Source organism: Coccinella septempunctata, chromosome 9, assembly GCF_907165205.1.
Source record: "Coccinella septempunctata chromosome 9, icCocSept1.1, whole genome shotgun sequence".
NCBI lineage: Eukaryota > Metazoa > Arthropoda > Insecta > Coleoptera > Coccinellidae > Coccinella > Coccinella septempunctata.
The window spans coordinates 17,769,410-17,782,735 of NC_058197.1; the positions used below are offsets into that span (position 1 = coordinate 17,769,410).

A 13,326-nucleotide genomic window follows, 5' to 3' on the forward strand; every position below is an offset into this window, starting at 1 on the left:
TTTTGGTCTATTTAAATTGGGAAAATGAAAGATTATCCCACAGTGCTATAAAAATATATTTCAGTCAATAAATAATACATTATAAACAACCTTGTGGTTCATCACTTGAGTCTGAACAGTGTATGACACCGTCACAAAAATTATCTTGAGCGATACATTTACCATCTAAGCAGGTATACTGGCCCGAGGGACACACTGAAATAAATGAGATCGTTTATTGTGAAATCGCCGAAATTTTAGTACTTACGTTTGCGACAATCATTTTCATCTGACCTGTCCCAACAGTCTATGATTCCATCACATCTCTTATTTTTAGGAAGACATTTAGTTGAATTTGAACATTGAAAATTTTCCTCCAGCTTACAATCTGAAAAGAAACAAAAGTTTGTATTTTCCAGAGATTTAATGCTATCTAGAGTATACCGCAAAATCTTTCATCTTGCATATCCTTGCAATGAACGATTCCATCGCAAACTTTACTCCTAGCAATGCATTGATCACCACAGTTAAACGTATCACTAGGACACTTAAGTAAATTTTTCAAGGGTGAACACTCGTACACCTTGTGTAGTCTGTCTAAAATGGCACAATATTCGACGTTCAGAATGCACAGTCCCCCACAGCCAGTTGGGTCGTGCCTGTCAACGATATCTACACATTTCGGCTTCCCTATTTCTTCAGTCTTGAAACAGACGTGGTTTTCGGTGCAATTAGAACAGTATAACTTCTCTGGAGCGTTGCTTGAGCTCAAAGAATCCTGAAAAAATAGATATGTAGAATTAATGATTAAAATTTTATATGATAAAATCAAAATTTTTTTTATTTAACTGTTTTGCCACAGAATTTCTGTTAATTACATTAGAAAATTCTTAATTTCTTCACTTACGTTGGAAATTTGTACGCTATCTAAAAGAGATCCATTCTCTTCTCTCAAATTCAGTTCAGAAAATTTGAAATTTTCAAGAGCGTCTTCATTTTCTACATACGATAAGTTCTTGAGAGTTTTGTCAGTATTTCCAGCTGTGTTAGTTAAACTCTGGTCGACATCAATGTGTGGAAAATCAAAAAACTTCTTTTCTGAAAAGAAAAAAATAGTTGCGTCATTGTATTCGTTCAAAAAATAAAAATTCTTTACTTACCCAATTCGAAGGTGAAAAAAAGACCGCTCAGAACTGCAAATAGAATACAGGAGAACACAACACAATATAGGAGACATCTAACACTTTTTCTCTTCTTGAGGCTGTCGCCATCAAGTTCGTTTATTTTCAAAACCCATTTATGTCCGAACACATTTTTTTTTATTATCAAATTTTTGTTGAAAGTATTCTGGAAAACTTCCCGACTTATTGACGATATTTCCACGTTTCTGTGATGTTTTGCTGGCTCAAAATAGTGTACTTTAGTTAATTCAACGTTTTTAACCGGCAACATTTTTTTTAAATCGATTTTTACGGGGTATCAAGCATGGTTTGATCAATACAAACAAATTACTTGTGGGCAAAATCGACTATTTGAAACTTAAAATTCAGGCGGTAGAACATATTTCCACTTTTTCAGTCGTCAAATAAAAAACTTCTGAACTGAATGTATTACAGAATGTTTTTATTCGTATACGACAGCTGGTGGTAGATGAGCGCGCGTGTGTTAGTTTTTACCGAGAGTCGTAAATTGATATGGTCTGTTTGGTTTCCAAAGTATCTAAAGGGGGGAAAAGGTTAATTATAACATAAAGGTAAAGGTATCATGCTTCAACTAACACATGCCCTTCAAATTGCTGTTAAATAAGAGAGAAATAGGGTCAGATGTCCATCGACATCTGCATTTCGCCGATAGGAAATTGGAAATACGGAGTCATTTCTAGGAAAAAATTTAAATACAGATCGTTCAAGAATATTCTGGAGTTAGAAGATCTGAAATGATGTTCACTTAAGAGTTGAAATCATAATTATACTCTCAATTAAGCTGCGTTATCGCAAACCCTCAGATAAGTAGAAAAAAGTGTTAGCCCTCTCAGAAAAATTATATCTTCTAGTTCGAAATGCAGCAGGTGATTTAACGATCCTTCGGGTCAAAAAGTTCTTTCGTGACCGTAGAGAGACATAATTTTATTCCACATTAATGGAATAAACGGAAAACTGAAAATAATTCAAAATTCGCGTCTAAAAAATATTCCACAGCGCAGAGTCGGATGATTGGAAAAGTAAGAGATGAATTCTGTGATTTTTTGAAGACTGATCTATGGTTCATGAAAATGTCAATACACGTCAATTAATTGTCAATTTCACAAAGTATTTGTTTTGAGTGTTTTGACGTTTTGAAGTTTTTTATGAGTCACACCCTGTTTACCTAGAATCCGAATCTGATAGTGAGTAATATTTTAATGATATGGTGAAATCATTACCTGGGTGTAGGTGTGATTGAGTCTTTTTCGAGGTGAGCTAAAATGCCTTCACCTGGGGTTCAAAATTCAAAGAAAATGTGATCATATTTCCATATGTACAACTGTTACTTTCTTTATTTCAAATCGTAACGTGTTGTGAATTAGATCAACCTCAGAAGCCTTTGTTATATGCTCTCAAGTGAGAAAATCTTGTTTTTGTTACAGATAAGCTAACTGAGAAAACATGACCCTTACGATTGGAGACCATCTTGGTCTCAAATGGGATCCTAAAAACTTAGAGATAAGAACGATGTCCGTGGAGAAGACCTTAGAACCATTGGTGTTGCAAGTGACAACATTGGTCAATACCAAAGGACCTTCCAAGAAGAAAAAGGGTAAATCCAAACGTGCCAATGCGCTTGTGAGCACCGTGGAGAAAGCTACAGAGAATTTTATCGAAAAAGGGGAGCAGATTGCTTATGAGAATCCTGACATAACCCACGAAATGCTGGCAGCGGTGGAGGAAGTACGGAAAACAGGTAAAAGTCATTTTGTGAGCATGAATCATTTCCGTGTCACTCTAACATGATTCATGAGGATTGGATAGTAGATGTAATCAATTGAAACACTGATCAAGGAGGTTTTTGGCCTATGTTACGATGGATAGACAATTCAAACTTGATATTTCAGGAAGTACCATGAGCATAGCAGCTAGGGAATTTTCCGAAGATCCCTGTTCTTCGTTGAAGAGGGGAAACATGGTTAGAGCCGCCAGGAATCTTTTGTCCGCCGTTACTCGATTACTCATATTAGCCGACATGGTCGATGTTCACCTCCTCCTGAAAAGTTTACAGGTGGTCGAGAACGATTTGGAAAACCTGAAAAACTCCTCGAATCAAGACGAACTCATAGACAACATCAACGCCCTGCGTCGCAACGCCAACGAACTGCTGAACCAGTCGGCCAAGCGTCAGCAGGAACTGAAAGATCCCCAACTGAGGGATGACCTGGCGGCCGCCAGGGCAGTGCTCAAGAAACATTCCACCATGTTGTTGACAGCTTCAAAAGTGTACGTACGCCATCCCGAATTGGCCGCTGCCAAGGCCAACAGGGATTATGTATTGAAGCAAGTTTGCGAGGCTGTCAATACGATAAACGATGTGGCTCAGGGGAGGCCCACGATGTCTACTTCATGTCCGTATGATGGTCCAGGGGAACTGGCGGCTGCTCTTGACGAATTTGACGTGAGTTTTTCGATTGTGAGGGTGTTAGGTTTCCGACTGTTAAACTGATGATTGCAGGATCATATGGCGATGGAACCGTTGGCTTATAACGAGATTCATACGAGACCCTCTCTGGAGGAACGTTTGGAGAGTATTATCAGCGGTGCTGCATTGATGGCAGATTCCAGTTGTACCAGAGACGAAAGGAGAGAGCGTATCGTTGCGGAGTGTAATGCTGTGAGACAGGCCCTTCAAGACTTGTTGTCTGAGTACATGTCGAATGTAAGTTTATTACAGAGGTTATTTTTATCATCACAAGGGTAATTATAAATCGTATATTTACCTTTCAGATGGGAAATAAAGATAAAAGCGACAAATTATCCGGTGCAATCGAGAATATGGGCAAGAAAACCAGGGATTTGCGAAGGCAGCTCCGCAAAGCTGTTGTGGACCACGTCTCAGACAGGTAAAGATCAACCTGTGATGTTAGATAATCAAACGATCAAAACAAGTTAAATTCGCAGCTTCCTAGAGACGAACGTACCCCTTTTGCTCCTCATCAAGGCTGCGCAGAGCGGTAACGAGAAAGAAGTGGAGGAATACGCTGTGGTCTTCAACGAGCACTCCAACAAGCTGGTCGAAGTGGCCAATCTAGTTTGCAGCATGTCCAACAACGAGGACGGCGTGAAGATGGTGAGATACGCCGCCGCCCAGATAGAAAACTTGTGCCCGGAGGTGATCAACGCCGCCAGGGTGTTGGCGGCCAGGCCCAGGAGCAAGGTGGCCCAGGAGAACATGGACGCCTTCAAGCAGATATGGGAGAATCAGGTGCGTATCCTGACGGAGGCCGTGGACGACATAACGACCATCGACGACTTCTTGGCCGTCTCCGAGAACCACATCTTGGAAGACGTCAACAAGTGCGTGCTGGCGCTTCAAGAAGGGGATCCGGACACTTTGGACAGAACAGCGGCTGGAATTCAGGGTAGGTCGAACAGGGTGTGCACCGTCGTAACCGCGGAAATGGATAATTACGAACCCTGCCTGTACACCAAGCGAGTCTTGGAGGCTGTTAAAGTTTTAAACGAGCAAGTGATGCCTAAGTTCACCCAGAGGGTTCAGGTGGCGGTGCAGGCCCTGTCGAGCAACCCTACCAAAGAGGTGGACGAAAACGATTTCATAGACGCCTCCAGGTTGGTCTACGACGGCGTCAGGGAGATACGAAGGGCTGTTCTTATGAACAGGGTGAGTTTTGTCTTGTCCGGTCGATGGCATTTTATATTAATTCGAATCGTTTTAGGCTGATGAAGATTTGGACCCCGAAGACGTTGAACTGGATGAGAATTACACTTTGGAAACTAGGAGTAAATGTAAGTGGTGAGAATCCTTCGAGAATTATCGAATACAGATGTTGATTTTGCTTTAGCGAGTGCACACACTGGAGAACATGGGGTGGACGAATACCCCGAGATCAGCGGTATCACGACGGCTAGGGAGGCCATGGGCAAGATGCCCGAAGTGGACAAGCAGAAGATTCTGCAGCAGGTCGAATTCTTCAGGAGCGAGAAGTTGAAATTCGACAGGGAAGTTGCCAAATGGGACGACGCAGGCAACGATATCATCGTGTTGGCCAAACATATGTGCATGATCATGATGGAAATGACGGACTTTACGAGGTGAGAAAATTGTTGAATCCCTACGAGACTTATTTTAAAATCGATCTTTTAGAGGACGTGGACCCCTGAAGACTACGATGGATGTTATAAACGCTGCCAAGAAGATTTCGGAAGCCGGTACGAAATTGGATAAATTGACAAGACAGATTGCTGAGCAATGTCCGGAGAGTTCGACGAAGAAAGATTTGCTTGCCTATTTGCAAAGGATCGATCTGTATTGTCATCAGATGAACATTACGTCGAAAGTGAAGGCTGATGTTCAGAATATTTCGGGAGAATTGATTGTTTCAGGGGTAAGTGTTGATGTGCAACGAATGGATATAGGAAATGTTCTTGAATCTTTGAGAAAACTGGACGTACGACAACTTCATTCTTATTTTCAGTTGGATAGTGCTACATCCTTGATTCAAGCGGCGAAGAATTTGATGAACGCTGTTGTTCTCACGGTTAAAGCTTCTTATGTTGCTTCGACAAAGTATCCAAGACAAGCTGGGATGGTTGCTGTAAGTTGATCAAATATTGACACAAATCAACTGGGAATCTTATTCTGATGGTGAAGATTCGGGGTAATATTGAAATTCAATTTTTTTTTAGTTACCAATTGTTGTTTGGAGAATGAAGGCTCCCGAGAAGAAACCACTGGTGAGACCCGATAAACCGGAGGAGTTGAGGGCTAAAGTCAGGAAAGGCTCTCAGAAAAAAGTGGAGAACCCAATTCATGCGTTATCTGAATTCAGTACCACAGAATCTGTATAATAATGATAATATTCGCAACCAAAAATAAATGAAACAAACTCTATCATTTTATATAATCTTCAGGACTATAAGGTTCTAGATCAACAAGATATTTGAATAATTTTTTTCTGAAAGATTTTGTATCATGGTTAGGAGTTTAAGATTTTCAGGCATCTGCACTAGGCTTGCTGTTAAATTGTGTTTTGGGTACATGAAGTTGTTATTTCTTGTTTCCTAGTAGTTTTTCGGGTTTTCATATTTATGGAGTAGGTATGGATTCTTTTTTACTGTCCAAACAATCAAACTTTGGTCAGATCAAGAAACATTCCCGCAGCTAGTTCTCCATTTTCAAAGGCTTCAACTATTTTATTAATGAACTGGTAAACTTAGACTTCCCCTTTGTGTATTCATGTTGATTATTTCCGAGTATTTAATTTTTTACTAGGAATTCCATTAATTGTGTACAGTTTCAAAGTACCACCGAATCTGTATGATGTAGAAATTTTATTTTTTCAATCGTAAGATCGCCCCATATATTAAAGAATTGCATTTATTCTGAATACTTTTATATGTCGGTGGAAATAAGGCTCTCCTTATGGCAATAATGTAATCGACTTGGAGTATTAGAATTACTGGATGTTTTACACTAATGTATTTCAATTTTTCACCCTTCACGACTTCTTTTAGCTATAGGATAAAAGTATTTCCATGCTTTCAATATTTCGCGAGCATTTGGTGCCAAGAACTTCAGATAGGACTCAAGATGTAATCGTTTCGAATTATGAGTTGAAATTGATGTGATTTATAAATAGAAATGTATTAATTTTTTATACTTTTTTCCAGTTGTAACTGAAAAGTTTCTTTTGACTTCCGCATTTACGAGTCATGAATTTTTCGATCTTTATAAATAAAATTTATTAGTCAAGTTTGTGATTATTCCAACTAAATCCGCCAAAAATTGTAAAAAAAAGTGCAAAAAATTGTTGGACAATTTTGATCCAATATCCAACTGTTAAGATCATAGAGTAATTAAACATCACAGAACACAAATAACCAGAGACAATTGCCTCTGGGTTAATCCAAACGGTAACAGTAAGAGTTACTCTGGTTAATCTATGTCAGAGACTATTTTTCTATGGTATGGAAAGTAGAGAGTGGAGACCACAGAACACAAAAGTAACTCTAATCTATGGCGAAATGTATAGAAATCTACTCATTCCGTCCACAGAACAACGTTACGCAAAGAGTATCAACTTTACTCTTTGGTTACGTACCATAGAAAAATCCTAAAATAAAATTTCATGTTCTGCGAATTAATTTTGCTGGAACCGCAATAAAATCGGGAGAAAATGATGAAAACACGAGAAAATATCGAATCCAATCCACTCACATTGACGTTTTATTCTTGATTTTCCGCTCTTGGTCCAACGATGGCTAAAGTTGGAAATGATTTCCGGGAGATCCCTTAGCAGCCCAGCCGTAAAACGGACAAGACTGTTTACCTAAGACCCTTCAATCATTTCTTTTCTTCGACCTCGAGGTCACCTCGAACCCTGAAACTAAAATCAAAAATCTATCAACAATACGAAATATTTCAAGTCACGAATCTTCCCCAGTTTCTTCATGACTCTAGAACGCTAACATGTCTATATAAACTTTCATACGGAATCGGACGCTTAAACGTATATTTCGCCTAACATTTTCCCATAAATACTCACCTATATTTCGTTAGAATTGCACAGGAAATTCTTTCAATGATGGAAACACAACACTATACACTGCTTCGCGTTAACTGAAACAATTCCAAACGACGCGACGCTATCCATAGATCGCAAATTTTCAAATATCCTAGTAGTTTATGGAGACGCAGGGACGAAGAAATGGTTCTTTGCGCATACGAGCGAAGGAACGGCCTACTAAGTTTAAGTTTGACCCGTTTTTGTTCATGAAATGTAACTGAAAGAAATATCGAGATTTTTAATGTGATTATAATCGTTTCAATCACTTCGTGCACTTCAATAATTGATTAATTGGAAATAACTCTTTTACTCCAATATCCAATTGTTTGCGAAAAGACCTGTGAATTTTCAATTCAAATCTTTCGTTTATACAGGGCGAGTCTTTGACTCGTACAAATATTTTAACAGTAGATTCTAGAGGTCAAAAGGAACACTTGTTTTCTATACCATTTTTTCCGAATCGACTCGGTTTAAAAGATACAGGCATAAAAAAATGATATTTTTAGTTCTATTTCACCAACGGTTTTATCGAATGAAATGAAGTTCAGAATATAGTTTTGCATTTATTCGATGAATCTTTTCCGAACACAAAATATCACCCACGTCTTCCAGTTTCCTCATTTTTACCATTAAGTACCCTAAAAATACCAAAAATTCAAAGAACCCAACTCTGTGAAATTTGAAAAATTGGGTACTTTGGCTGAATACAACTCTGTTTAAACGATCCACAGATGTGTAGAGTCACAGATTTAGCTAGTTATTCTGAAGGTCTATTCGTTTTTCCAGGGGTGGCACAGCTCATTATGAAAATTTTAAATGGCTAAATCTTTTTATCAGGGCCAAATCGGAAAAAATGGTATAGAAAGAAAGTGTTTCTTTTGACCTCAAGAATCTACTCTTAAAATATTTATAGGAGTCAAAGACTCGCCCTGTATAATCTCACATGTACGCATTCCAAGTCAAATTTTCAGATACTTTCCATGAAATAAAATCATATGAATTTTTTCCACAATCCTAACAATAAATGCATCGACAATCCATGTATGTGAATTATCGCTTTTTTATGATAACTAATGAACACCATCAATTATATAATCATTTGCTTGAATGATTTTTAATGAACCAACTGATCCTTTGGCATATGGAGATGAGCCAACGTATTATCATCATTATGACACCTACCTGTACTTAGGCACACAATCATTAGAATCGCACAAAACAACAGCTCCAGAACCTTCATCAGTTCAATTCGCGAGTCTGCTGACGACAAACTTAAAAATGAGGGCCTTCTTTGTCTTAATAATGCTAAGTTCGGTTTCACTCAGTGCAAAATTGCGTAAGTAACAAAAATCATCTAGAATTAACATTTAAACGAAAAAAAAACGACTACTTCAGCTGAAGGCACCAGAACCTGCCACAAATCCGACCCCAACTTCGACGTTTGCCTAAGAGACGCGATGACAGACGGCATGAAAAGGTTCGCCAGAGGTAGGTGGGCACCCTTAGGTAGAAACCCATTTAACGTTTACAATTCCCAGGTTACAAACCATTGGGGGTTCCGGTGTTAGATCCCATAGCAATCACGGAACTGACCAGCGACAACGGCGGCTTCAAACAGACCTACAAAGACGTTAAAATATCGGCGTTGGGCGACACAAAGTGCACCAACCTGAAGTGAGTTCATCGGATAATCCCTCAACGATAACTGCATCGAAAGACTGTAATTTTCAGGATCGACTGGGACAAACTGGAGATTGATATCGAAACTTTAACAACACACTCTGTCTTGAGCGCTGATTACTCGTTCAAGGGACAACTACTGACTTTTCCCATAGACAGTGCTGGTAAATGCCAGATAGTGATGGGTAAGTCGACAACCAATTACACACACTTATTCACCACGAAATATCCCACTTGTAGACGACGTCACCAGCTTGCACCACCTCACACTGGAAAGGTTCCAGAAAAACGGCAAGAACTACCTGAGGGTCTTAACGTGGAAGCTGCAGAACAAACCCAAAGCCGTCCATTACGATTTCGAGAACCTTGTACCAGGCAACGAACAACTGTCCAAAACGATCCTCAAGACTCTCAACGATAACGCCATCGAAATTTTCGCAGAACTTGGATCCACCTTCGAAGAGGCTTACGGAGAAGTTCATAAGTCTGTGGCCAATAAAGTCTTCGAGAAGATACCGGAAAACGACATATTCTTGCCATGAACCGGGATTATGAAATAAACGGGTTGAATTTGTAGACTTCTCATCAATATATTGTTTCGGCATTATCAACATTTTTTGCTGAAAAATTGGCTTCAAACATTCTTCGAAATTCTGGGGAGGTAAAAATAAAGTACAAGAAAGAATGAGAGTGTGAATCAAATACGAAATAAGGAATTTATTTATAAAACTCACAGTTGAAGCTGCTACTTCTTAAAAATAGCAAAATAATTGTACCAAAATTTGGTACTTCTTGGTGGAAAATTAGAAAAAAATTCAACAAAGCACATGCTCTTCAGATCATTGATCAGATTCCTCGATTTCCATTTGTACATCGTCATCTGTAAAGATAATTGAAAATAAATTGGAGAAAAAGTCTCCATCTAACATATTTCCTCAACTTACCAGCGCTGTACAAAAATTCCTGTTGGTACTCTCTGAGGAACTGAACGGACCTACCGTCATCGAAGAACAAGGTATAGGCTCTTTTAATATCTTCAACGTCCACCTCCGGAGCCTTACGTTTCTTAGCAATCAGGAAGGAGGTCATTATGAGCTGCATACCGTAACGCAAAGACGTTTCTTTGGCGATTCTTGTGAGTACCGTTAAGGCGTTGTCCGTCATCTGACAGTCCTCTTCCTCACATCGTATACTAAAGTCAAAGATCGTTATGAAGATTAAGACCTGCGTTATATCATCAGTTACCTTAAAATTTCCCTTAATTCCTTCTCCTCATAAGGCTGAGTAGGCACGATTATCAACCTGTCCAAGAGATCAAGAGGTATTCCATGTGGTGACTTGTAGTTAGTACCCCTGATTTTAGTAATACCACGGTTGGTGGCCATGATCACAATTGGCGCCATCTCGTTCTCTAAAGCCCGATTCAAAAAAGAGAAACATTCAATGTCCAACATGTGTACCTCATCTATGAATAGGACACCCGGAATGATCTCAGCTTTGCCTTCTTCCCTCCATTCGGCCACCTAAAATATCCATTCGAATAGACACTATTTCTTTCATAAAATGGGTCGAATCATTCCAACTTACCTTTCCGTTAATCTGTTCTCGAACCTCGGGCTTTATCTCCCCTGTATCCCCGGAAAAGAGCGCCAAGAAACCGTGGGTCCTACTGTTTATGACGTCGATCTCGTGCAAGGTGACCGTATGAACCACTTCTTTCCGTTTCTGCAGTTCCCCCTCAGGGCACTGAACGAACCTGGTCTGGTGACCGGTAGCATCGTAGTCTCTGGCTCTGGCGAAAGAACGACCTAGACGAGTGATTTTCCCAGTGGCTTTATCGATGGTTATGACGTCTCCGGATTGCACTTTTTCCTTGAGTATGCTGTCGATCATTTTTCCACCCAAATCGTATATCGTCTCCATGTCTGTCGTTTTCAAGATGAGTTTTCCGATTTTTGAACCGACTCCGGTGGCCGGTCTGTCAACTTGGATTTCGACCACTTCTCCTTCAATTATTTCACTTTCTTCCCTGTAAATAGTTTCAATTAATAATGAATCATTATTGTGATTCTCATTTAACATACTTGATTCTAACTCCAATACTTTTTCTTATTGCTTGGGTAAGAGCTTCAGTCTTGCTCATTTCCAGCGAGTAAATTTCAGATCCTGCCATACTTGTGAATGGAGTGTCATGTCCAAGAGATGCTGCCAAGGCTGTAGCTATAGCAGTTTTTCCAGTACCTAAAATAACAATTCCTGAGTTACCAATTCTGAGCACATGACAACGTTTGATCAATACACAGAAAGTTTCGTACCAGGTTGTCCGGCCAAAAGAACCGCTCTTCCTGCAATTCTACCATCACGAACCATTTGGAGAACAATACCAGCAGCTTTTCTAGCTGTGAGTTGTCCAACCATCCCCTGAGAAACCTACGAAAAGATATGTTCAATGCTTTTGAAAAATTCGAATCAATTCGGATTTTTACATTTCTGGCTTCAAGGCTGTCATTTAATCCCAGACCTCTAATGTGGGAATGGGCCCCAATTCGTTCAACGCGAGTAGTTTCACGCACTTCTGCTATTTTCGCTGCCGCTGCTGCCTGAAATTGAATCAAACGTTTATTTCGAACAGAAAAATTGCCGGATTGTAGGTTATGTTATGGAATAACTTCGAAAACTGCATGAGATTCGAGGAATTTCAACCTGTATTTTCTATTTTGCGGTGAAATTACACTGATTATTTGTTATTTAATTTGTATTTTATACTTACAGCCATTTCACACAATTTTTTTATTTATCAAGAGGAAAATGTATCCTTGGAAACGAAAATTGAATTGAATAAGTCATAGATTAATTTAGTCATTCTTTGATCAAGGAGTAACACAAAGATTACAGAGTACTCTCTAATTTTTGGAGTAACCATAGAGAAAGGGTCTCTGGGAGTAACCAAAGAGGAACTCTTCGGAGTAACACAGGAGTAATCTTCGGAGTCAAAGATCATAGAGTTAGGTTAACTCTATAATCTTTGTTCGGAGTAAATGGAGTAAAGTCAAAGAGTTGGTACCCTTTTGTGAAGATATCTGTGACAAGTTTTTAATTGTTTTCTATGAATACTGCGGGTAGGGCGCAGCTTGAATCGATCGTCAGTGCCCGGATCAAGCTACGCCCTGCTTTCAATTCGATTATATTGAATGATGGTTGGGAATACGATAAATATTTGTATTTTTTTGTTGATTCTCTCGCTTCGGCTGCTGAACACATTAATTCCAGTTTTTGAAATGATTAATGAAACAAATATTAAGTGTCAGATCGTGTGACGAATTTCAGAAATAAAAAAATCAGTGAACATGCTTTGTTTTTTTTTCTCCCATTCCAATGAATCACTTTCTAGAGATTCGTTGCTCATTGTTAGTTTTTTGCGGAATGAACAAGGTTCAGAGCTCAGATATTTCGCTTATATATTTGAGAAAGCTATTAATCGTGCATGCGTTACCATCTACAATCAATTTACTACTTTTTTCTTCGAGTTAAATTTTTTTTCGGTCGAAATTCATCAAGTAGGTACATACGTCGGTATTATGTGTGGAACTATAGGTACATCTTGTCATCCTTGGTGTTAAGGTCACTTTGGCCATTAATTTCAATGAAATATTTTCGGAATGCTGCGTCTTTGTGACAAATTCGAATTATTTTTTCATCTCGAAAAGGGCATATAACATTGGAAGCATTTTGTAAGCCCTAAGTAGTGCAAAAATGCTTCTGGTGTCACGTAAATATGGTTTTCGACTTTTTCTGCATCTTCAATATTATCGTCTTTCATCTTTTTGTCATTGGCAGTGAAGATATAAAATTGAATTGATGCAAAATTTTTCAATAAGCATTTCAATTGAAAT

The 13,326-nt window shown here is 38.9% G+C and overlaps 4 protein-coding genes and 1 long non-coding RNA gene across 5 annotated transcripts; 2 read left to right on the plus strand and 3 right to left on the minus strand.

Moving 5' to 3' along the window:
* Nucleotides 1-39: 39 nt before the first annotated feature.
* On the minus strand, nt 40-1,649 carry LOC123321126 (vitellogenin receptor-like). Its single transcript, XM_044908630.1, has 5 exons — nt 1,140-1,649; nt 858-1,077; nt 424-761; nt 248-367; nt 40-195 (listed from the first exon to the last, which is right to left on the minus strand). The coding sequence occupies exons 1-5, from the start codon at nt 1,429-1,431 to the stop codon at nt 80-82; spliced, it is 1,086 nt and encodes a 361-aa protein (XP_044764565.1). The 5' UTR covers nt 1,432-1,649; the 3' UTR covers nt 40-79.
* A 630-nt stretch (nt 1,650-2,279) lies between these two features.
* On the plus strand, nt 2,280-6,939 carry LOC123320045 (catenin alpha). Its single transcript, XM_044907195.1, has 11 exons — nt 2,280-2,433; nt 2,606-2,919; nt 3,071-3,624; nt 3,682-3,885; nt 3,954-4,069; nt 4,128-4,848; nt 4,904-4,973; nt 5,030-5,279; nt 5,332-5,572; nt 5,663-5,782; nt 5,874-6,939. The coding sequence occupies exons 2-11, from the start codon at nt 2,625-2,627 to the stop codon at nt 6,033-6,035; spliced, it is 2,733 nt and encodes a 910-aa protein (XP_044763130.1). The 5' UTR covers nt 2,280-2,433; nt 2,606-2,624; the 3' UTR covers nt 6,036-6,939.
* Nucleotides 6,659-7,878, minus strand: LOC123320046. Its single transcript, XR_006538682.1, has 2 exons — nt 7,733-7,878; nt 6,659-7,573 (listed from the first exon to the last, which is right to left on the minus strand). It is a non-coding gene; the product is annotated as an uncharacterized LOC123320046 (long non-coding RNA).
* Nucleotides 7,879-8,931: 1,053 nt separating this feature from the next.
* Nucleotides 8,932-10,038, plus strand: LOC123320347 (protein takeout-like). The gene is made up of 5 exons (XM_044907645.1): nt 8,932-9,089; nt 9,149-9,241; nt 9,292-9,427; nt 9,485-9,618; nt 9,674-10,038. Exons 1-5 carry the CDS (start codon nt 9,032-9,034, stop codon nt 9,973-9,975), a joined length of 723 nt encoding a protein of 240 aa, XP_044763580.1. The 5' UTR covers nt 8,932-9,031; the 3' UTR covers nt 9,976-10,038.
* A 212-nt stretch (nt 10,039-10,250) lies between these two features.
* LOC123320013 (ruvB-like 2) lies at nt 10,251-12,323 on the minus strand. Its single transcript, XM_044907150.1, has 8 exons — nt 12,204-12,323; nt 11,920-12,033; nt 11,749-11,863; nt 11,518-11,674; nt 11,021-11,462; nt 10,679-10,956; nt 10,378-10,625; nt 10,251-10,313 (listed from the first exon to the last, which is right to left on the minus strand). The coding sequence occupies exons 1-8, from the start codon at nt 12,207-12,209 to the stop codon at nt 10,273-10,275; spliced, it is 1,401 nt and encodes a 466-aa protein (XP_044763085.1). The 5' UTR covers nt 12,210-12,323; the 3' UTR covers nt 10,251-10,272.
* Between the last annotated feature and the right edge of the window lie 1,003 nt (nt 12,324-13,326).